At 41.1% G+C, this 25649-nt stretch overlaps 1 protein-coding gene across 2 annotated transcripts; it reads left to right on the top strand.

Annotated features, from left to right (window-relative positions):
- The first annotated feature begins 1713 nt into the window (after positions 1 to 1713).
- Positions 1714 to 22490, top strand: LOC125465017 (zinc finger and BTB domain-containing protein 8A-like). 2 transcript variants are annotated; one of them, XM_048558053.2, is made up of 4 exons: positions 1714 to 1989; positions 16876 to 17821; positions 18682 to 18860; positions 20084 to 22490. In XM_048558053.2, exons 2-4 carry the CDS (start codon positions 16888 to 16890, stop codon positions 20444 to 20446), a joined length of 1476 nt encoding a protein of 491 aa, XP_048414010.1. In that variant the 5' UTR covers positions 1714 to 1989; positions 16876 to 16887; the 3' UTR covers positions 20447 to 22490. The 2 variants fall into 2 exon arrangements, with proteins under 2 accessions (XP_048414010.1, XP_048414009.1); XM_048558052.2 differs by having other exon boundaries at positions 16873 to 17821.
- The last annotated feature ends 3159 nt before the right edge of the window (positions 22491 to 25649 follow it).

Raw genomic sequence — 25649 nt, 5'->3', positions numbered from 1 at the left:
GACCCATCGTACCCTAGTAATGATCTCCTACAACCTCTTCCATCAGGCAGAAGATGCAGAACCCTGAACACAGGCAGGAGCAGGTTCAGGAACAACTTCTTACTGGCTGTTAGCAGACTGATAAATGGACTATCTAGCCTCAAATAATGCTGATCTTGCTAATATTAATCTCGCCTAGTGCATGCCCCTGTGCAATGTAATCTCTAAGGCTCTAAGTCTCTGATCTCGTACATCCTTTGCTTACTATGATCTGCCTGTACCACTTGTAAACAAAGCTTTTTGAGGTATTTTCGTACACGTGACAAATAGATCAAATCATTCTAGGAGCAGATGTGGTGGATGAATTGAGGGTATGAGATTGCATTTTTGCAGGAAGGTGGGTGAGAGGATGTATAGTTAAGGTAGTTGTGGGAGTCACTGCATTTGAAATGGATGTCAGGCTTGAGTCGGTTTCTGGAAATGGAGACAGAGAGGTCCAAGAAGGGGAAAGAGGTGTCAGAAATTTCCCAAGTGAATTTGAGGGTGTTGAAAGGTGTTGGTGAAATTGATGAACTGCTTAAGCTCCTCACAGGAACATGACGCACCATGGATGCAGCCACCAATAAAGAGAAGGGTGGTGCTGGTGTAAGGGTGTTTGCAAATGTATGAAGATAACTCTAAAGTGGCTCAGAAAACAGACTAAGGGGGTGGGGGAATGAGCAGATACTTTATAATGCTCAACAAAAACTTATTTACGTCAAAAAAAGACATGGGAAGGAAGAACCTCCATTTGGTTATCAAAGGCAGTCGAGGAGAGCATCCAAACTAGTGACAGATTGAAGATACTGATGGGAAGATATTGTGTGGAAAGAGGATGGAATTGAAGGGGAATGGATACAATTAATTTGCTTATAATTGAGAACAGGGTGTGATCATGTGGCTGCAGATATTCTATAGCCTTACTTGGATAAAAATAATAAAGTTATAATATACTATAGAGTTTATAAAACTTTGATTATTGTTCTTGATAACGAAAAATTCTAAATTAGAAAAGGGCTAACTTTAATGGATTGAGAGACTGCGAGGAACAAATTAAAACTAATCTATTTACAGATGGTTTAGGTATGTTACAGAAAGGTGAATGATAGGAAATCAGAGCTTGGGGTTCCATGGAAAATTCTACACGATGAAACGACAGTCTGTTTACTGTACGTCAGATGAATTCTTAAAATGACATGCCAGCCAAATTCAATAAGTTGGAGGTTAGTGAAGAAGAAATAAGACTGGCAATAAGAGTAGACTAGCAGTTAATTTTAGAAATTTTTAGATGAGCTCTACAGTAGGGAGATCAAGACTGCCAAGTCTCGTTCAGATTTATACTTTTGGCTCTTAATCAATGTGTAGTTTATTTCTCTGTCTCCAATTGTTCTTCGCCCTTCTGTCCAAGTACTCAGGAAGGATAATCGTTGCTTGAACCAATGCAGCTGTGACGGTCGCTCTCCCTGTAATGATTCCTTGGGGAGGGTCGGCAGATCTCTAAGCAATAACGGTTGATTGCTGCTTCCACATAAAACCTTACATAGTAAAATTACACTCTGAGAAAACTGGCTGCTCAAAAGCTGCCAAAATGAGTATAACCACAGCAACTGCATTTCAATTATTCGTGCTGTGTTTCGTCTCTTAGTGCCTCCGGGTGTAAATCCGGGCGTTAAAAGCACGTCCGGGTCGGACCGGGTGGAGTGCAGCGTTGGTCGTTGGTTAGGAAAAGGTTCGGGGCTTCATGCCAGCATTAAACCATAAATACAAATTAACAGCCTAGGGCTGCTGAGCTTGGGGTCATCAGTTACCCCGGTAAGGGAGGGAAAGTTGGTCTGGCGGCCGGGGCTCCGCATATAGCCCACGGTACTGGCGGACTCTGTGACCGAGATTGTGGCGAAAGTGTGTACGAGTGACTCGCAGAAAACCGGGTGTTTCATTTGCACGGAGGCTCCATCGGTCAAACTGGTGAAGGTAAATCCTGGGTTCTGCACCGGGCTTGCCCCGTTCCGAGTTTACGCGGATGACGGCTAGTGGGACAGGAGCAGGGTGAATGGCGGCGGGTGCAGCGCGCATTGAGTGGGCGGGAGGCAGCCAGGGAGACTCAACCGGCGGATTTTGGGGGAAGGGAGTCACTACTCCTTGAACAGGCGGGTGGCGGTGAGGCTCACCCGCGGACTCTGGAGGGCAAGCGCAGCGCGATGAGACTGAACGGGGTCACTGCGATTCTGGAGGGGAAGCAGCGCACCCCGAGCAGACGGGTGGCAGTGAGACTGACCAGGCGGATTCTGTTGGAGAGGGATTACCACACATCGAACAAGCGAGGGGCGGATTCTTGAGGAGGATCACCGCACGTTGAACAGGCGGATACCCCGCGGGGGGGGTGAGGGGGTGATCAGCGCTCGACGTAAACTGACGGTTAGTAGCAGCTCCGCAGCGCGAGGCGAAGTCGCAGTTGATCTCGAGCACGGGCGGTTACTCCCGGGCTGCGGGCGGGCGATTGGCTCCTGGGCGTTATCGCTATTGTTATCCATTGTGCCACTACCTTGTGATTGGCATGCGAACCAACCAATTAGAATCGGTCATTGGGAAGAGGCGGGTTTTGAGTGCAGACGTGAGCCGAATCTATCCACGCTTCCCGCCAGGTTTTCACTGTTGTCCACTCCTTCATTTTGGGGGAATTTTACAAAAAATCTTCCAGCTCAAATTATCCAGGTTTATCAGTTGCTTCCTCTAAGTACTCCTGATCTGATTGTTTTCAACGTGCGAATGTAGTGTGAGCAGCCTATACGGGCGCTTCCCGGTGAAAGCAGTCCTGTCCCTCCGTTGATATCATCGGATAAAGATGACATATGGGAATCTCAACTGAGTTGGCAGAAATTAACTTGAGTCAAGAAATAGGCTGATTTCCCTACATTCTAAACTTTTCATTTGTTTTTACCATTTGTGCGCATTAGTCTTCTAAAAAATAAATTGATGTTTGGGTTTGGAGCGCAGGATAATTTACCACATTGTGTAATTTTGTATTAAAGTCATACCTTTTGTGTCATCATTTTCATTTTATGGTGTATGTTATTATGTAATACAATTTTTGATAGTTTAATAAAGCAAAGATTTAAAGTCGTTGGAGGTTTGCTATTTTTCTAGTTATGCTGTAAAAAGGATGAACTTGGGAGTAAGAGTATAGTAACTGGCAAAAATGTAATTGCAGTGTGCCAAGGCTAATAGTTCCCCTTTCAAATGTGGACTAGAATTCATAATGAAATTTGGTGATAGGAAGTTGTTTTGTGGACAGCCATGCGTGAAAATAAAACTTATTTTCAAACACCCCGGTTCAAATTAAATTGTCCAACATTCTTAAGAATGTGGGAATAACTGATGAGCTGTAGGATAAAAGAAGGAATCTTTGAATTTTGCAACATCGGAATAGGCCATTTATCCTATTGTGACTATCACTGCTTTGAAAGAACTATTCTATTTAATCCTGCACCACAGCAATTTCCCCATAATCCTGCAAAAGAGTCTTTTGTAAGTACGTATGATATCAGTGATAATGGGAACTGCAGATGCTGGAGATTCCAAGATAATAAAATGTGAGGCTGGATGAACACAGCAGGCCCAGCAGCATCTCAGGAGCACAAAAGCTGACGTTTCGGGCCTAGACCCTTCATCAGAGAGGGGGATGGGGAGTGGGAACTGGAATAAATAGGGAGAGAGGGGTAGGCAGACTGAAGATGGAGAGAAAACACGATAGGTAGAGAGGAGAGTATAGGTGGGGAGGTAGGGAGGGGATCGGTCAGTCCAGGGAAGATGGACAGGTCAAGGAGGCGGGATGAGGTTAGTAGGTAGGAGATGGGGGTGCAGCTTGGGGTGGGAGGAAGGGATGGGTGAGAGGAAGAACCGGTTAGGGAGGCAGAGACAGGCTGGGCTGGTTTTGTGATGCAGTGGGGGAGAGGGGAAGAACTGGGCTGGTTTTGGGATGCAGTGGGGGAAGGGGAGATTTTGAAGCTTGTGAAGTCCATGTTGATACCATTGGGCTGCAGGGTTCCCAAGCGGAATATGAGTTGCTGTTCCTGCAACCTTCGGGTAGCATCATTGTGGCAGTGCAGCAGGCCCATGGGGGACATGTCATCTAAAGAATGGGAGGGGGACTTGAAATGGTTCGCGACTGGGAGGTGCAGTTGTTTGTTGCGAACCAAGCGGAGGTGTTCTGCAAAGCGGTCCCCAAGCCTCTGCTTGGTTTCCCCAATGTAGTGGAAGCCAGCCCAGCCTGTCTTTACTTCCCTAACCTGTTCTTCCTCTCACCCATCCCTTCCTCCCACCTCAAGCCGCACCTCCATTTCCTACCTACCACCTCATCCCGCCTCCTTGACCTGTCCATCTTCGCTGGACTGACCTATCACCTCCCCACCTATACTGTCCTCTCTACCTATCTTGTTTTCTCTCCATCTTCGGTCTGCCTCCGCCTCTCTCCCTATTTAATCCAGTTCCCTCTCCCATCCCCCTCTCTGATGAAGGGCCTAGGCCCGAAACGTCAGTTTTCGTGCTCCTGAGATGCTGCTTTGCCTGCTGTGTTCATCCAGCTCCACAGTTTGTTATTTTGTAAGATATGCCCAGTTTCCATTTAGAGGATTCTGTGATTTTTTTTTTACCTACTTTAAAGTTCCACTTTATCTGTTCATGGGGTGTGGCCCTTGCTAGTTAGGCCAGATTTTATTGACCTGGCGAAGGTAGTGGTGAACAGACTGATTGGGTGGTGACTGGTCATATTGGATTTGTTCTGCTTTTTATGTATTAGACCTACCTGGATAATGTTCTACATTGTCTGCTAGATGTCAATATTCTAACACCACTAGAGCAGCCTGGTTAGCTGTGCGACTAGTTCTGGAGCACACATTTTCAGTACTACGGGTGAAATGTTGTCAAGGCCCAAAGGTTTTTGTAGTCTCAATACCTCCTGCCATTTCTTGATATCATATAGTGATTTGAATTAGTTGTTGTGTGGCATCCTTGATGTGACGGATTTCACAGAGAGGCTGAGGTGAATCATCCACTTGGCATTCTGTAGTTGAAGATGGATATAAATAGAATCATAGAATCCTGATAGTGCATGAAGAGGCCAGTCAGCCCATCAGATCTGCACTGACCCTAAGAACAGTATCCCATCCAAACTGAATCCCTGACTCTATCCCTATAATTCCTGCATTTCCACATTCCTGGACACTATGGGACAAATGATTCAGTCTTTTGGACCGATAGGCTAGGCTGTATCATCATTGATAATATATGTGGAGCCTCCCTTTCCTTTTAGTTTCCCCCTTGTCCAGTGCCAGTCATAATGGGATGCAGCATGACAGCAAAGCTTATGTCTGATCTATTGGTTGTGGGATCAGTTAGTCTTGTTTTTTACATGTTCTTTGATGTGCAAGTTGTCCTGAGTTCTAGATTCACCAAGGTGGTACCTCGTTTTTACGTATGCTTGGTGCTGCTCTTAGCATGTCCTCCTGCACTCTTCTTTGAACCAGGATTAATCTCCCGTTAGTTTGTAATGGATTGTGGTATTATGCTTAGCTGTGAGGTTATTGTGGTTGAATAAAGTTCAGCTGTTTATATTAGCCTACAGCATCTCATGGATGCCCAATTTTGAGTTGCTACATCAGTTGGAAGTTGATTGTATTCAGTTCAACAGTAGGGTACACAACGCAATATTGCCAACTTTAATGTGAAGACTGGACTTTGTGTCAATATTAACTTGTGTGGTTATCATTCCTAATGATCGTGCCATAGACAAGTACCTCTGTAAATGGTGAAGTAAGTTTGGCTTATTGGCTCCCTCATCGCTGCCACGGACTCAGTGTATGTACTTTGGCATTGACGGAAGATTGGTTAGCTAGTTAGAAACTGGGAAAGTTTACTGCATAATTTTAAGGTTGGCAAGATGTAATGAATGGTGTGCTGTAGGTATCAGTGTTGGGGCTTCAACCTATATTTATCCATGACTTGGATGAAGGGACTGAAAGTATGATTGCTGAATTTTCTGATCATAGAGTAAAAGTTGGAAAGTGAATTGTGAACAGGACGTAGAGGCTACAAAGGGATATAGGTAGGTTAAGAGAGTGGTCAAAAATGTGGAAAAAAGAATATAATGTGGAAATATGAAATTGTTCATTTTGGCAGGAAGAATAAAAAAGAAGCATAGTAGCCAAATGGTGAGAGATTGCAGAGCTGTGGGATGCAAAAGGTTAGTCTGAAGCTACAGTAAATAATTAGGATAACATGTAGAATGCTGTTTATTCTGTGGGGAATTGCAAAGCAAGGAGCTTATATTTAAAATACACAGGGTAATGATGAGGGCTTATCTAGCATTCTAAGTACATTGTTGGTCCCCTTATTTAAGGAAGCTTGGAAGTATGTTGGAAGAATTTCAGGGAAGATTTAATGGACAAATATCTACAATAGGCAGGCTGTCTTATGAGGCAAGGCTGGACAGACTAGGCTTGAGTCTGCCTGAGTTTAGAAAAGTAGATGTGATCTGATTGAAACATTTAAAATCCTGAGGCATCTTGACTGAGTTGATTTGAAAGGGATGTTTCCTCTTCAGAATGAATTCAGAACTGGGGCCACTGTTTGAAAGTAAAGAGTTGCCCATGTAAATCAGAAATGAGGCTCAATTTTTTTAAAATCAAGTGTCACAAATGTTTGGAACTGTCTTCACCAAAAAGCAATGGAAGCAGAGTCTTTGAACAATTTTAAGGAAGGAGTAGAGAGATTCTTGGTAAGCAAGCAGCATGAGGCATGGATGCAGGGGAATGTTATTGGGGTTAAGTGGGTGTATGGAATTGAGATTGCAATCAGATCACTGTAAACATACCAAATAGCAGAATGAGCTGGAGGGCCATGTGGCCTACACCTGTTCCTGGCTTATATGTTTGTACTTTTGTATTTCAAGTACAAAATTCATAAATTTAAAAAAAGCCAAAAAAGAAGCATTACTGTCAAAATTTACAATGTCTTCTTAACTTGTCAATGTTACTGTTGTATAGCACAAAACAACTTGTGTTTCTTTCTAAATGATGTACTGCATGTAGATAAGTACATATGAGCAGTTTCAGGGATGAGCGATTTTAGCTAATAGGAGAAGCTAGGGCTATTCTTGTTGGAGCAAAGGAGGTTGAGGAGAGTTGAGGTTTTGGGCAAATCATACAGGAAATGAGTGGTAATGACATGTAACTTGCCTGTGAAAATGATGAATGATTTCAGGAATGCTCCTGGAGGAAGGAAACTTGGCATATGGCAGAACATGTTTATGTAGGAACAAAAATAGGCCATTGAGCTTTGCTAACCATTCAGTACAATCACAGCTGATCAGATATTTCGATGTGTCTTACCTATGCCAACCCCATAATTCTGTGTGATTTTGATTGTCTGAAATCTATCAATCCCTACTCAAACATACTCAAAGACTGAAATTCCACTGCCCTCTGGACAGAAATTCCAAAGGCTCATAACTCTCTGAGTGAAAACATTTCTCCTCATGGATCAAAGTGGTGTTCCCCCTTATTTTTAAGTTTTTGTCCCCACTTGTATCCCCAACCAGGGGCAGCATCTTTCCTGCATTTATCCCTCTTTAATTAGAACATAGAACATAGAACAGTACAGCACAGAACAGGCCCTTCAGCCCACAATGTTGTGCCGACCATTGATCCTCATGTAAGCACCCTCAAATTTCTGTGACCATATACATGTCCAGCAGTCTCTTAAATGACCCCAATGACCTTGCTTCCACAACTGCTGCTGGCAACGCATTCCATGCTCTCACAACTCTCTGCGTAAAGAACCTGCCTCTGACATCCCCTCTATACTTTCCACCAACCAGCTTAAAACTATGACCCCTCGTGCTAGCCATTTCTGCCCTGGGAAATAGTCTCTGGCTATCAACTCTATCTATGCCTCTCATTATCTTGTATACCTCAATTAGGTCCCCTCTCCTCCTCCTTTTCTCCAATGAAAAGAGACCGAGCTCAGTCAACCTCTCTTCATAAGATAAGCCGTCCAGTCCAGGCAGCATCCTGGTAAACCTCCTCTGAACCCTGTCCAAAGCATCCACATCTTTCCTATAATAGGGCGCCCAGAACTGGACGCAGTATTCCAAGTGCGGTCTAACCAAAGTTTTATAGAGCTGCAACAAGATCTCACGACTCTTAAACTCAATCCCCCTGTTAATGAAAGCCAAAACACCATATGCTTTCTTAACAACCCTGTCCACTTGGGTGGTCATTTTAAGGGATCTGTGTATCTGCACACCAAGATCCCTCTGTTCCTCCACGCTGCCAAGAATCCTATCCTTAATCCTGTACTCAGCTTTCAAATTCGACCTTCCAAAATGCATCACCTCGCATTTATCCAGGTTGAACTCCATCTGCCACCTCTCAGCCCATCTCTGCATCCTGTCAATGTCCCGCTGCAGCCTACAACAGCCCTCTATACTGTCAACGACACCTCCGACCTTTGTGTCATCTGCAAACTTGCTGACCCATCCTTCAATTCCCTCGTCCAAGTCATTAATAAAAATTACAAACAGTAGAGGCCCAAGGACAGAGCCCTGTGGAACTCCACTCACCACTGACTTCCAGGCAGAATATTTTCCTTCTACTACCACTCGCTGTCTTCTGTTGGCCAGCCAATTCTGTATCCAAGCAGCTAAGTTCCCCTGTATCCCATTCCTCCTGACCTTCTGAATGAGCCTACCATGGGGAACCTTATCAAATGCCTTACTGAAGTCCATATACACCACATCCACAGCTCGACCCTCATCAACCTTTCTAGTCACATCCTCAAAAAACTCGATAATTATTTTGTAAATTTCAATGTGATCACCTCATTCTTCAAAACCCAAGAGAATATATGCCCAGTTTGCCCAATCTCTCACCATAGGACAGGCCAACATGTAGGGACAAGTCTGGAGAACCTTCATTGCACTCTGTCTTGGACCAATATCTTTACTGAACCAGGAGAACAAAACTGTGCACATGTGCAATCTAACCAAGCTCCTATATAATTGAAGTAAGACTTCACTACTCCTGTATGCAAATTCCCTTGCAGTGACATTCATTTTGCCTTCTGAATAGCATGCTGCACCTGCATATTAGTGGTCATTGACTATTGATAAAGACTCTTCGATCCTTTCGTACGTCTGTTCTTTCCGATGTCTTAACATTTCAACAATATATTCCATTACCATGTCCTTGCCCATTCACCAAGCCTGTCCAAATCCTCTGAAGCTGTTTTACATCATCTTCACAATGCACATTCTCACTTAGCTTTGTATCATATGCAACTTTGGAAATATTATGTTTGATCCCACCCTCCAAGTCATTGATATATGTTGTGACAATTAGGGTCAGAGGTGCCACAAATTACAGCGTACTCATGTGAACATGACCCATTTATACCTACATTTTATTTTCTATCTGCCAATCATAATGCATGTCAGTACATGAGCTCCTATCTCACATGCCTGAATTTTTTTACCCAGTCTCCTTTGTCAAAACTTAATCAAAAGCCTTCTGAAAATCTAAATATATTAGCTTCATTAGCCTTCCTTTATCAGTTTTGTTAGTAATGTCTTCGGAAAACTCAGTTTGTCAAACATTACTTTCTGTTTTCAAATCCTGCTGACGAAGCCCCAATCAGTTTTTGTTGTCTTTATCTATTTATCATATCCTTTATAGTAGATTCTAGTAATTTTCCTTAAGGCTGATAGGTATGTAGTTCCCTATTTTCTTTCTTGCTCCCTTCTTAAATAGTGGTGTGACATTTGCTATGTTCCAATTTGCAGGAATTATTCCAGTATCTGTAGTATTTTGGAACATAGTCACCCATGTATCATCTCCGCAGCCATCTCATACAGCACTCTGGGATATAGAATGTCACATCCTGGGATTTGACAAATTGCAGCCACATTAATTTCTCCAATACATTAACTTGCTTCAACTCCTCATTCTCCTTAATCACTTGAAACTCCAGTTCTGGGAGATTACTTGTGTCTTCCTCAATGAAAACAGGCACAAAGTAGTCTTTTAGTTCCCAGCCGTTTCTCTATTCTTCATAAATTCTCCTTAGCCTGCTAGTAATGCTCCCACATTTGAATATATATTGTTGGAAAAGCAATTTCAATTATGTTACCCATAGAGTCATAATCTAAAAAAGTTTGTTTTAAACGACTTTTAAGTTTTCTTACATTAAAAGTGTATCCTAGGACATTGTGGGAAGTTAGGGAAGCGTGGATCCCCTACCAGGAATATTTGTAGCATCTATAACCACGGGTGATGTTCTAGAGAGCTGGTGGGAGGCACATGTTGTGCCTTTATTTTTGAAAGGTTGTAAGGAGAAGACTGGGAACTGTAGATTTGTGAGTCTGACGTCAGTGGTGGTGACGTTGTTGGAGGTGATTCTGAAAGATAGGAGTAACGTGCATTTGGAAAGGCAAGGAATGATCAGGGCTAATCAGCATTGTTTTGTGTGAGGGAAATCGTGTCTCATAACTTGATTGAGTTTTTTTTCAGGAAGTAACAAGAAAGATTGAGATCAGAGTGGTACACATTGTTTACCTGGCCTTTAGTACAGCGGTTCTACTGTAACCCAATAGCTGCATTCCTGCACAACAACATGTTATAGAAAATCGTGCTATAGAAATAACGGGGCGTATGGGAAAAGCAGGGTTAGGGATAGACCACCAAAAAATATCACTCATCAACCGAACTCAAAGGGGAGCACAGTTTGAATAAATGTTTAATTCATATCGAATAATGAGCAAATTTAACACCTTGCCTTGAAAAAAAATCAAGATGACTTGATGGGGAGGAGTTATTGAGATTGCTGTATTATTAATGCGGGGTCTAAGGTTCATCATCATCACCTCCAAGTGCAATTGTGGTTGAAGGATTAGGATGAAAAATAGTTAATCCAGAAATGGATGGCTGTGGTTCATTGTCTTCTGAGTACTTCTTGGGGGTTGGCTCAAAAAGGACATCCAGTTTTTCCTTTTTTGCCCATTTTATTCTTTCATGAAGAAGCTGTTCATAAGGTGTCAAATAAGATTTAATTCCACAAACTGCTACCCTGCTTCATTCTGCATTGTAATCATTGTCCTCTCAGAGCTGCAACTGCTGCTCAATTTCCCTGAGGATAGAGACAAAGCTGAAGTGGAAAGACCAATAGACATTGGAGTAGAAATTAGGCCATTTGGCCCATTGAGTCTGCTCCACCATTCAATCATGGCTGATAAGTTCCTCAACCCCATTTTCCTGCTTTTTCCCTGTAACCCTTGATCTCCTCAATCTCCTTGATAATCAAGAACCTATATCTCAGTCTTAAATGTACTCAATGACCTGGCCTCCACAGCCTTCTGTGGCAGTGAATTCTGTACATTCACCACTCTCTGGATAAAGACATTTCTCCTTATCTCTATTCTGAAAGGTCTTCCGTTTACTCGAAGGCTGTGCCCTCGGGTCCTAGACTCTCTTAACAATGGAAGAATCTTCCCAACATCCAGTTTGTCTTGACCATTCAGTATTTTGAAAATTTAAATTAGATTCCCCTCATCCTTCTGAACTCCAATGAGTCCTGGAGTCCTCAAATGTTCCTCATATGTTAAGCATTCCATTCCTGGGACCATTCTCGTGAACCTTTTCTGAACACACTCCAGGCCCAGTACATCCTTTCTGAGATTTGGCGCCCAAAACTGCATGCAATGCTCCAAATGTGGCCTGACCAGAGCCTTATAAAGCCTCAGTAGTACATCCCTGCTTTTATATTCAAGTCCTATCTTTGTATCATCTGCAAACTTAGCCAGAATGCCCTCAGTTCCTTCATCTAGATCATTAATATACAAAGTGAAAAGTTGTGGTCCCAGCACTGACTCTTGCGGAACACTACTCGTCACTGTCTGCCATCCTAAGAAAGACCCTTTTATCCCTACTCTCTGCTTTCTGCCAGACAGACAATCTTCTATCCATGCTAGCACCTTGCCTGTAACACCGTGGGCCCTTATCTTACTCAGCAGCCTCCTGTGTGGCACTTATCAAAGGCCTTCTTGAAGTCAAGGTAAATAACATCCATTGGCTCTCCTTGGTCTACCCTGCTTATTCCTTTCTCAAAGAATTCTAGCAGATTTGACAGGCATGACCTCCCCTCGACAAAACCATGCTGACTTTGACCTATTTTACTACGCAATTCCAAACGTTCATAAATTTCATCCATTGCAATGGACTCCAAAATTTTGCCCACGACCGAGGTTAGGCTAATCAGCCTGTAATTTTCTGTCTTTTGCCTTACTCTCTTTATAAACAGGGGTGTCTCTTTAGCAATTTTCCAGTCCTCTGAGACCCTCCCAGAGTTTAGTGATTCCTGAAAGATCTATTCTAATGCTTCCACAATCTCTTCAGCTATCTCCTTTAGAACTCTGGGGTGTGGTCCATCTGGTCCAGGTGGTTTGTCCACCTTCAGGCCAATCAGTTTTACTAGAACCTTTTCCTTGGTGATGGCCACCATACTCAGCTCTGCCTCCTGACTCTTTTGAACTTTTGGGGTATTACTCGTGTCTTCCACCGTGAAGACTGACGCGAAGTAATTATGGAGTTCCTCAGCCATTTCCTAGTTCCCCACGACCAACTCTCCACTGTCATTTTCCAGTGATCCAATGTCCACTTTTGCCTCTCTTTTGCCCTTTATATATCTAAAGAAACTCTTACAGTCTTCATTTATATTACTGGCTACTATTTATATTACCCCCATATTTAATCTTCTCCCTCCTTATATCTTTTTTCGTTGTCCTCTGTTGGTCTTTGTAAGCTTCCCACACTGGTTTTCCAGTGCCCTTCGCCACATCATTTGCTTTCTATTTTGCTTTTATACTATCCTTGACTTCCTTAGTCAGCCACGGTTACCTCATCCTCCCTGTACCATGCTTCTTTTTCCTAAGAATGAATCTTTGTTGCGTCTCCTAAATTACTCCCAGAAACTCCTGCCATTGCTGTTCCACTGTCTTTCTTGCTAGAGTCCTCTTTCAGTCAATTCTGCCGAGCTCCCCCTTCATACCTCTGTATTAACCTTTATTCAGCTGTAATACTATCACCTCTGATTCTATCTTCTCCCTCTCAAATTGGAGACTAAATTCTATCATCTTATGATCACTGCCTACTGAGGGTTCCTTTACCTTGAGCTCCCTTATCAAGTCTGCCTCATTGCACAAAATCAAACCCAGTATTGCCTGTTCCCTTATGGGCTCCACAATGAGCTGCTCCAAAAAGCCATCTCGTAGACATTCCACAAACTCATTTTCTTGCAATCCACTACCAACATGATTTTCCCACTCCACCTGCATATTGAAATCCCCCGTGACCACTGTGACTTGGCCTTTCTTACCCACTTTTTCTATTTCCTGGTGTATTTTGCATCCCAGCTCCTGACTGCTGTTTGGGGGCCTGTACACAACCTCATCTATGGTTTATTTATTTTACCTTTGCGGTTCATCAGCTCTCGTGGTGCTGCATCCTGTTTCATCATCTTTGTCTCCAGCTTCTACTTGCCCCTCCGTGACAAGTTCTTGAAGATCAGCTGTAGAGTAGTCTTTACAGTGGGACTCAAGCAGCAACTCAACATTCCCACTCTCCACTTCTTCAAATCCAACTTGCTTTGTAAGACGAACACAATGTTCTTTGATTCTTGGGAGCTCTTCTGACAGATCAAAGGTTTTAAAATCTTGAAAAACATCTGGGAGAAGCTTCCTTGAAACTGCATGCAAGTACTCCTTACTGACATCACCCAAAGCCTCCATGATAATGTCAGTTTCATTCTTGACGTTAAAACTCTTCCAAAAAAAAGGAGTACCGTACCTTTCGCAGGAAGCATGATGATCACGTGATGCCAGTGCGGACACTCTTTCGGCACTAGTCCTGAGCATGCTCAATACAAAGTCTGCAAAACGATCATATGATGTCAATGTGTACTCCTTCATGCACCGAAGGGATTGCATTATAGCCAACACAAGTGCATGTTTTACAAGCAACACAAATTCCCCTATTCGTTTGGCACGTTATAGCCAATTCGCTTTGTTGGAACACAAAGTTATAGCAGAACCCCCTGTAAAACCTTTGATAAGGTTCCACCTGATAGACTAATTCAATAGTCTTGGCAACTGGATACAAAATTGTCTTTACAAGACAGAGTGGTGGTGAAGGATTGTTTCTCAGATTAGAGGCCTGTGACAAACGGTGTTCCACAGGGATCTACTGGGTCTACTTTTGTTTGTCATTCATATAAATTAATATGATGAGAATATTGGAGGCATGGTTAATAAGTGTGCAGATGACACCAGAATTGGTAGTATAGTAGACAGTGAAGAAGATAATCTAAGATTACAAAGAGATCTTTATCAATGGCATCAATGGGCTGAGGAGTGGCAGGTAGAGTTTACTTTGGATAAAAGTGAGGTATTCCATTTTAGTAAAACATACAAAGGCAAGATTTACACAATTAATGTTAGGGCCCTGGGTAGCGTTGTAGAATAGAGAAACCTAGGGTTTCAGTTACATAAATCTTCGAAATTTTGCATCACAGGGAAACAGGGTGGTTAAGAATGCATTTAACACGCTTGCCTTCATTGCTCAGACCTTTGAGTATAGGAGTTGGGACTTCATATTGAGGTTGTACAAGATGTCGGTGAGACCTCTTCAGGAATATTGCATGAAGTTCTGGTCACCCTGTTATGGAAGGATATTATAAGCTTAAGAGGGCTAAATGATTTACCAGGATATTTACCAGGACTTTTTTACCTGGAGTATAGGAGGTTGAGTGGTGACCTTACCGGTTTATAAAATCATGAGGGTAATAGATAAGATGAGTAGCAAAGGTCTTTTCCCTGAGGTGGGGAAGTTCAAAACTAGGAGGCATATTTTTAAGGTGAGTGGAGAAAGATTTTACTCAGGGAATGGTTAGTGTGTGGGAATGAACTGCCAGAGGAAGTGGTGGATCAGGTACAATTATAATGTTTAAAAGACATTTGGATAAGTACATGAGTAGGAAAGGTTTGGAGGGATATGGGCCAAAAGCAGGCAGGCGGGACCAATTTTGTTTGGGAACATGGTTGGCGAGGACTAGTTGGACCAAAGGGTCTGTTTCCATGCTGTATGACTCTATGATTCTATGAGTCTAGTTAGATGTACTGCCCAAAATCCTGTCCCTTACTTGTGTTTTATTGGAGAGCTTTCTACAAAAAATGTTTATTTGAAACTTCAGAAAATAGACGACAGAACAGGAAACAACTGAAATTATCTTGTAGAGATATATCAAAGCAATTCAGCAGATGGATTTTGAGTACTTGTTATTGATACATTTGGTTTAGTAAAATAATCAGTGTTATTGCAGGGTTTTTTTTATTGTCTAGAAACATAGAAGTTAGGAGCAGGAGTAAGCCATTTGGTCCTTCAAGTGTGCTCCGCCATTCACTATCATCATGACTCATCGTCCAATTCACTACACTGTCTGTGCTTTCTCCCCGTACCCGTTTTTCCCTTTAGACCTAAGAACTCCTTTTTCAAAATTTCCAGTGTTTTGTCCTCAGATGTTCTTTGTGGAAGAGCATTATAGACACTCCCCATTCTCTGAAAAATTTTCTCCTCATCTCAGTCCTAAATGACCTACCCTGTATCCTTAAAACTTGACCCCTAGTTCTGGATTCCCCAGTTATTGGGAATGCCTTTGTGTGTTTATTTTGTCTACTCCTGTCAGAATAGGTTATAAGTTCCTATGAGATGCCCCTCATTCTTCTAAACTCCAGTGAGTGTGGTCTTAACCTATCTCATCTTTATACATACGCTAATCCTGCCATCCTAGGAATCAGTTTGGTATATCTTTGTTGCACCCTCTCCATGGCCAATCTATCTATCTTCAGAAAAGGAGACAAAAACTGCACACAATATCCCAGCTGTGGTCTCACCAAGGCCTCTACAATCACAAGACATCCCTGCTTCTCTACTTGAATCCTCTTGCTGTGAAGACCAACGGAAGATTTATTTTATTCACCACCTGCTGCACTTGCATGTTTACACTCAACAACTGGTGTACAAGGACACCTAAGTCTAGTCGCTGCTCCACCTTTCCTACGTAATAACCCACCACCTTGTTTTCTTCTACCAAATTGAATGATTTCAAATATATCCACATTATACTGCATCTGCCATACATTTACCCACTCACTCATTTTGTCCACATTACAATGAAGCATCTTTGCATCTTCCTAACTATCTTTGTGTCATCTGCAAAGTGAGATATTGTATTTATATTAAATTATTGTGAATAGCTGGTGTCCATGCACAGATCCCTGTGGTACCTCACTAGACCCTGGCTACTACTTGGAAAAAGACCAACTTACTACGACTCATGTTTCCTGTCTGCCAACCAGTTCTCAGTCCATGTCAGTACAATACCCCCAATCAGATGCACTTTAATTTTACATGCTAATTTCTTATATAGGTCCTTATCGATAACCTGGAAGATCAAATAACCACATCCATTATCTCCACTGCTTCTTGCTTAATGCAGAAACATTTTTGCAAAAAGAATGCTACTTGGAATGAACTAAGAATTTATTCTGCCATTCTATGTAAATTATAAATTGGTAGGTTCCTAGATATTAAAGATATCAAAGGATATGAGGAAAGTGCTGGAAGATTGCAGGAGGTAGGAGATCAGGCATGATCCTATTGAATGGCAGAGCTGATTCAAGGGGCTGAATGGCCTACTTCTGCACCAATTTTCTCTCAGTAAAATTATGTCCTTCATTCCTCTTTTCCCTAGCAGTCTGCTATCAAAATGGAGATCTCCTCTCACCAAACCCGATTGCTTCAACAGTTAAATGAACAGCGCAAACAAGAAATGTTTTGTGATTGCAGCATCATTGTGGAGGGAAGAGTCTTCAAGGGTCATCGTAATGTTTTGTTTGCCAGCTGTGGCTACTTTCGGATGCTTCTCTTACATAACGCACAAGATGTGGGACAGCCTACGGTAGCAACTTTTGATGTCTTTTCTGCTGATGCATTTACACTTATTTTAGACTTCATATATTCTGGGAGGCTGTCCCTCACGAGCCAAAATGTGATTGATGTGATGTCAGCAGCCAGCTACTTGCAGATGACTGATGTGATCAGTGCCTGCAAAAGCTTCATCAAATCGTCTTTGGACATCAGTGAAAAAGAGAGATACTTCAATCATTCCAGTAATGGTGAGAATAAGTGTGGGGATGTGTCATCTTTGTATACCAGCAACCGAGGCCTGGAGACAAACTCTATTCATGTTCAAAAAAACACTGATCAAGGGTCTATTGTTGGGCATTCCTGGAGAAACTTCAACTTTCATCAACAAGTTGCAAACCTCCAGCATTCTCCAAGAGACCATCTGCCAAACTCCTTTGTGAATAATCGAGCACATCAGGAAGTGCCTGAACTTTCTGTTTTCAAAGTCAGTAATCTGTGTGGTTCTGGTGTGACTGCCAGAACATCTGAAAACATAAACGCTATTCCTCAAGTTGAGGAAAAAAGAACATCAGATTCTGAACTGAGTGCCCCTCATGTGAGTTATCAGTTCAGGCATGAGCCAGATGTTTTGCCCAGGGACTGGCCATTGTCACGACGAAACGGCGATTCAATACGGCAACCTTCACGAGGTAGAGGTCGAAAAGCTGAAGATTGGTATCCTCCAATGCCTACAATTTTGGAAGTTGTGGGTGATTGGAGTGGAGAAGGTGCCGGTAAAGTGGTTTATATCTTTGTGTCAGAATGGGATGGAGGGCATATTTCTAGTGTGTTTCAGTGTCTGGCTATTTTTGTTTTCTCTATCTAGTTTCACTACTATCTGAAGACAATCTAACCTACATGTATGAAATCAAATCTGTAAATTTGCTGCATATTAGTATTTCAATAAGTGTCCAGTAATTTGATAGGCACTGCTGCCACTTTAATTGATTGCTAATTGCAAATTTCAGATATGCAGGAGGAAAAATGGTAAGGTGCACTGTGCTGTCCATTTCTGTGTGAATTGAAGAAATGCAAAAGTTTGTGATGGGAATACAATGTAAGTTTAGCTTTCTTAGGTGGAATTCCTGGAATAAGAAAAAACCAACAATTTAAATGCCACAGACAGGCATTTTTAATATAACATTTATACTTGCATTCATTCATCTAGTCACATGCATATGTAGAACATTGTTAATATTTGATAATGGGCGGCACGGTGGATCAGTTTTTAGCACTGCTGTCTCACAGCGCCAGGAACCTGGGTTCAGTTCCACCCTTGGGTGACTGTTTGTGTGGAGTTTGCATGTTCTTCCCATGTCTGCATGGGTTTCCTCCAGATGGTCTGGTTTCCTCCCACAATTCACGGATGTGGAGGTTAGGTGGATTGGCTGTGCTAAATTGCTTATAGTGTTCAGGGATGTGTAAATTAGGTGGATTATAGGGGGATGGGTCTGGGTGGGATGCTGTGAGGGTCAGTATGGACTTTCTGGGCTGAAGGGCCTGTTTCTACACTGTAGGGATTCTATGGTCCTATGATCTATGATTTTAATTCCTGTATAAGAAGGTTCTGCTGAACAATTGCATTTTTTCCAAGGAGATTGCAATATGTTACCGAAGATGAGATTCAAGTGTCCATTCTGTACGCATACAGTAAAGCGGAAATCTGACTTGAAGCGGCATCTTCGATCACATACAGGAGAGCGACCATATCCCTGTGACTCCTGTGGGAAGAGATTCACACGGCTTGAGCATCTCCGTAGCCATGTCCTAACTGTGAGTGTGAAGACTTGTTGCAGTTTGAGATTGCAAATTATTTACAGTTGCAAAAGTTATTTAATCAGTAAACTGGATTGGGGGAAAGTATGACTGATAAGTACCAGAACTACGACTTTGATGAGATTAGCTTTTTTCGTTTCCTCTCCTACAGGGTTTTTAAACACAAAGTTGATAATTTAACATTGTACATTCATGATTGACTCATTTTTCTGTCCTGCTGTCCTATTTGATCTGCACTTCTGCTTTAGACTCTCAATAAAAAAACAGCTTACTTAACACTATTCATTCATTCATACGTGCTTTGCTGAAGTAAAGGATGTTGGCTGAAGTCTGATCTATCATCTTGAGCTGTTTTCTTGGCATTTTTGCCAGTAGTGGTTCAGAATTCTCTTCCACACTCAGGGCAGGGTGAAGAGGCAAGCCCAAAATCTACCTCAACTGGAAAAGGAATCAGTCTGCACTCTTGTTATTATTTGAATTATAGGCTAGCTAATGGGCCATCTATATTTGTACAAAAAAGACAGACAATAATAGATGTCCATTAGATTATGGATGATTTATGATTAAAAGCTTCTAAAATCAAAAAAAAACTTTGCTCAAGGTTGAACGAAAGCAATTTCAAAGTTTTGGCTTTAAATACTATATATAGTAGATCTACTCCCTTTAGTAGTGATGGAGCTGAAGTTGAAAGTTATTTTGCCGATTTTCAAAAAAGAATTACTATTGTTTTACTGATTTAATGTTTGATATGGTAAATGTTTTATATAAATTGTTATATTGGGAGTACATCACTTGACCCCATTCCCCAAAACATTACAATTAACATGATGGAACAGATGTGAATGTGTACAATGAGCTCTTTAAAATATACAGGACACAAGATGCTATTTGACAGAAGATGCAAGCACTGTGCTTGTGCTGGGTCTTTGGTAGCACCCTCAAAATAGCCCTGCTTCTTTGCTTTTCTCTACAGCTCAAGTTTTGTTTCCTTCCGCTATTTATCCACTTCCCTTGGGATTGTTACTCCCCTTCCAGTTCACAATAGTTCACTGCATTTAAAAACAATTCTCAAGTCATCCATGATTTGTTTTGTCAATTCCTTTAAATCTGTCTTCCAGTTTCCAATCATTCTGCTACTACACAGAAGTCTTTATCAATCAATGATATTATGTATGGCTTCTATTTTCCTCCTTTTTATATTTTGTTTGAACTTTTCCTAGATCCATAAATCTGGAAAGCTGGTTATCTGCAAGGTCTGCAGGAAGCCATTCACCGGCATCGCAGCTAAAATTGTGCAACATGATGGCAAGTGCTATGGACTGTGCAATAACTGTGCATGTCTAATGAACTCCGGTCATGATGATGAGCCTATTGACCTGGAAGCACAGCCTGAGCAGGATATGGAATTTCAGGAAAGTGACAAAGAATCTGGCTGGATGTCCACGGAGCCAGATGGAGAGACTGAGATCCTAAGCTCAGGGGGCGAGGGTTCAGGAAGCAACGAAGTTCATGCAGTACAAGAAATCCTGGACGATGCAGATGAAAAAGTCCAAATTTATGAGAAAATTGAGAATAGTGACTGAGTAAACAAATTCCAAGTCAGATTTTTCTTTAAACAGGAAGTAAACAAACAATAGTTATTTGAGGAGTTCTCGAGACAGATTCCAACGATACCTACATTCCTTGGCCTAACAGGGGGTTAAAGGCAGCAATTATATATTTGTTCCTCATTCCTCATAAATGGGGTGAGGGCTGAATACTTCAACAAAATATCCAGTTACAGTTTTACAACAATTGTTTTGATGTTATGTGAAGAGTGTTAAAAAGGAAGTGAATCTTGGGATGTGATTGGAAGAAATCTTTCTCTGGATTTCTTCCATGCTCAATAGTAAAAACAAAATGCAGCTATCAAAGAGCCAATTGTCTTGGCAAACTGTCCTGTCTAATATTGTACATAGGTAGTAGATATTCAACACCAACATTTTCTACTCAAAAGTGGTCCTGGAATTGTACTTTTATTATTTATTCATGGGAAATGTGAGTGTTGCTGACAAGACAACCACTTATTGCTCTTGTGTTATATTAAAAGCAATTGTGAACAAATATAAAACCCATGTTTTGCCTTATTTTAGAAGAGTAAGCATTTGTGGAAATGGAAAGGTATGCATTACTATCATTTTAATTCCAATGAGTGTTGTGGTGCTGCTGGCAGCCGTAGTTTGTTTATACATTGAACTCTCAATCGAATCGATCTTTCACATTTCAGATAGAAACTCCTCAATGGCAGAAATTAGAGAAAACCTCATTTTAATTTACTTATCATTGTTGACAAATCAATATTTTTCAGCATACTTCCTCCAAATGTTCACTTTGCTTGAAATCATATGATTTAGTTTTTGGTCATGTGAAATATAGAGAATAAATATCCCATGTCACTATCTACTTTGCTTCTCAGTTTGTTAAAGCAAATGATGTTTATTCTCTTCAGCTTTAGTTAAAAAAAATCTTTATCACTCTCATTTTATGATATATTGAGGTTTATAAAATATCTTTGGTGTTTGGACTCCTTGGAGTTCAGAATTATAGAATTCACAAGCAAAACAACAATTTATGTTTCATACAGTGCCTATAATAAGGTAAAACTCTTTGCCTCAGTAATCAGTGACTCATAGTACAGAGATTGTCATTATTACTCTTTCTTCTCATGGCCTGATGTTTTTAGATATCCTGCCACTTTTTCTAGATCTGGATGTGGAATATTGCTAGAAATGGTCTCTCTGATTTTCTGCCTAAACTTCAGATTATAGTGCCCATTCAGGTGACTCTCTGAGCATTGGTATCCAGGAAAAGGAAAGGTACATGTTACTCACTGGTCTGCAGGTAGGCAGTATGGGATTTGTATTTTGTATTTTGAAGCAAAGAGGACTCAACTTACAACTGTTTGGGGAAATGAAGATACAAAATTTGGTTTTAAGTGATCATGAATTAAAATTTTGTGGTTCAAGTCTTAACATAAGGCTGATCCAGAACAGTTATGTGCTATTGCAATGAATAAAATTTTTTTAACGTACATGTTTGCGTGGATTTTATCTTGCAGGATTTGAAGGCTCACTCTGCTATGATATGGTTTATTACTTTTGTATGACTGTGTATTTTGAAATCTTCAAAATTAAACTTAATGTTCTGTTTTGGGACTAATTATTTAAGTTAGGTATGGATTGAGTGGGTGTCCTGAATGGTTACATACATTTGAGTGTAATAGCAGATTCAGAACAGTTTTATGCTATTGCAATGAATGGAATTTTTAAAAATGTACACGTTTGCTTGGATTTTTATCTTGTAGGAGTTGGAGGCTCGCTCCACTATAATACGGTTTATTACTTTTGTATGATTGTGTACTTTGAAATATTGAAAATTAAACTTAATGCTCTGTTGTAGGACTAATTATTTAAGTTAGGTATGGATTGAATGAGTGTTCTGAATGGTTACAAACATTTCAGTTTAATAGCTGAGACTCGAATTGTATTATGTTAGCTTTAGAATGACAGTGTTATTAAATAATGTCCAAGTTGTAAGTCCAAACAATTTTCTTCATACTTTGGAGGCCAGAAAAACAGAGTGTAAATAACTGACAAAATAAATTGAACATTTTTTCACAAATTCTGTCAAATTCATTAAGTAATTCTGTGTTCTGGTGATTTCATTATCAGTTCAGTAGAAGTGTCTATTGTGGATCAATTAGCTGAGCTCAATTGTTACATATTTGAGGTTATCACAATTTGGTCTCATAGCTCCTTAGTTTCATTGTTAATTTTCTTTTCATTCATTCCTGGGATGTGGAAGTTGCTGGCTCGACCAGCATTTATTGCATGTCACTAATTACACCAAAGCAATTATGTGTCAACCACATTGCTGTAGGTCACATAGACCAGACCAGTAAGGATGTGGGAATTTCCTCTACTAGAGGGCATTAGTGATCTAGGTGAGTTTTAATTCCAGATCTATATTGAATTTAAACTTCCCCATCTGCCATGGTGGGATTTGAACCAATGTCCTCAGAATATTAGCCTGGAGATCCGGATTAATAGGTCAGTGACATTACAACTCCATGCTAGTATATTGCCCCCAGTCCCATGCTCTTTAATTTCGTTTACTAATCTCCTGAATGGGATATTATCAAAGGCTGTCTGTAACTTAAACCATTGGTTCTTCCTTAAGGACTGTGCTTGTAGCATCCTCAAAGCCTCTTATCTGTTTTGTCAAACACAAGTTTTCCTTCATTAATCCATGTTGATTCAGTGTTATCATATAATTTTTACATAAATATCCAGTAGTCACATTCCTTTTAATAGATAGACATTCCTTGTACTTTCACTAGTACTGAATTGCAGCTAACACGTCTATAGTTTTTTCTCTCTCTCTCTCTCTCTCTCTCTCTCTCTCCTTTTCTTAAACAGTGGTGTTACATTTACAATCTTCCAGTCTGCTGGCACCTTCGAGGAATAAATTGAATTGTGAAAGATGATCGATGCATTCACTATATCTGAAGCCATCTCTTTTAACACTCTAGGGTGAAGGTCATTGGGTCCTGAGGACTTGTCAACTTTAAGTCCCATTAATTTTTTCAATACAATTTTTTCACTCAGACTAATTAATTTCAGTTTCACATTCTGACTGGACCTTGGATCTTTATTTCAGGCAGGCTTATTGTCTCTTCAGTCTTCACACTGAAGACACCCTCCATTGTTTAGTGTGGCACTAACCGGCATTAATGCTGTACAAATGAATAACTTGAGACTAGGCATTAATAAAGTATTATGGGCCATTGGCAGCAGCAGAATTATACTGTTAACATAATCCGCAACCATATGAGCTGGCTTATGCCTGATCTTAGCATTAACATCAAGCCAGGGAATTAACTCTGGTTCAATTAAGAGTACAGGAGGGCATATCAGGAGCAGCAACAAGCAGATCTAAAACTTTGACAACTTGGTGAAGCTACAAAATAGGACTACTTGTGAGTCGAACAGCATAAGCAGCAATAAGGGTTAAAGAATTCCACATGAAAACTGAAAGAACTGTAGATGCTGTAAATCAGGAACAAAAACAGAAGTTGCTAGAAAAGCTCAGCAGGTCTGGCAGCATCTGTGAAGAAAAAAGTCAGGGTTAATGTTTTGGGTTTGGTGTCCAGTGACCGAACCGGGTTCTGAGGGATGGTCACCGGACTCAAAACATTAACTCTGATTTTTTTCTTTACAGATGCTGCCATACCTGCTGAGCTTTTCCAGCAACTTCTGTTTCTGTTGAAGAATTCCACAGCCAGCAGATCAAACTTAAGCTTTGCAGTCCTTCAGTATCTAGTTATGAATGATAGTGGACAATTAAACAACTCACTGGACAATGAGACTTTACAAATATCGCCATCCTCAATGATGGGGAGTCCAGCACATCAGTGGAAGGGTTAAGGCTTATACATTTGCAAAAATCTTCAGCCAAAGATGTCAAGTGGATGATTCATTTTGACCTCTTCCAGAGGTTTTTCAGTATCACAGATGCCAGTCTTCAATCAATTTAATCCACTCCTAATGATATCAAGAAAGACCTGGGGAGCAGTGAATTCCATACACGTTCCAACAGTAGCACTGAAGAAGTATGCTTCAACACTTGCAATGCTAAGTTGTTCCAGTACAGCTATAACATTGACATCTACCCAGCAAAGTGGAAAATTGTCTAGGTATGTCCTATATACAAAAAAAAATCCAACCAGGTGAATTGCAACCGCATCAGTCTATTCTTGACCATCAATAAAGTGGTGGAACGGTCATCCACGGTGCTATCGAGCAACACCTGTTTAGCAGTAACCTGCTCTCTAATAAAGAGTTTACATTTCACTAGGGCAACTCAGCTCCTAACCTCATTACAGTCTTAGTTCAAACATGGATAGAAGAAGTGAATTCCAGAGGTGAGGCAGAGGTGATTGCCCTAGATATCAAGGCAGCATTTGACAATGTATGGCGTAAAGGAGCTCTAACAAAACTAGAGTTAATGACAATCAAGAGGAAATAATCACTGTTTGGAGTCATACCTGACACAAAGGAAGATGGCATGGTTGTTAGGGGTCAGTCATGTCAGCTCCAAGACATCTCTGCAGGAGTTCCACAGGATGGTGTTCTTGGCCCAACCATCTTCAGCTGCTTCATCACTGACCATCCCTCCATCATAAGGTCAAAAGTGGACCTGCTTGCTGATGAATGCCCAGTGTTCAACACAGTCTGAATCATGTTCAGCACCACTTGCATAACTCCTCAGTTCCTGAAGCATAAGACTTAGACAATATCCATGTTTAGGCTGACAAGTGCATTCATGCCTCACAAGTACAAAGCAAGGCCACTGTTAAACCCAACATCTTATGGCAACCATAGTTTCCAACGCCCTTTCTCAGTCATCAGTACTTCAGGCTAGTCTGTCTCTCTGGCATTCTGCTTCTGAAGTGAAAAGGCAAACCAAAAAGATCCGATTAGTCAGATCTGTTGCTTGGCACTTCTTAATGGCCATTTAAAATAATTACTTATTTAAATTATTGATTTATTGCTTTGCAAATGGTTTCCTTTTCCTGAAATTCATGTTCGCTTGTTATCTTTCCATAACGTGTTCATCACAATCGCGCAGTCCCAAGAAAAAAATGGAAACCTGGTTTTGCCCTCTTGACAGTGTGTTGGTGACATTTATTTGTGAAGAGACACCGGTTAAATAAAGTAGGCATAATTTCAATGCAAACATTCTCAG

Source organism: Stegostoma tigrinum, chromosome 24 (assembly GCF_030684315.1).
Source record: "Stegostoma tigrinum isolate sSteTig4 chromosome 24, sSteTig4.hap1, whole genome shotgun sequence".
Taxonomy (NCBI): domain Eukaryota; kingdom Metazoa; phylum Chordata; class Chondrichthyes; order Orectolobiformes; family Stegostomatidae; genus Stegostoma; species Stegostoma tigrinum.
This window is presented reverse-complemented; position numbering and strand designations above follow the sequence as displayed.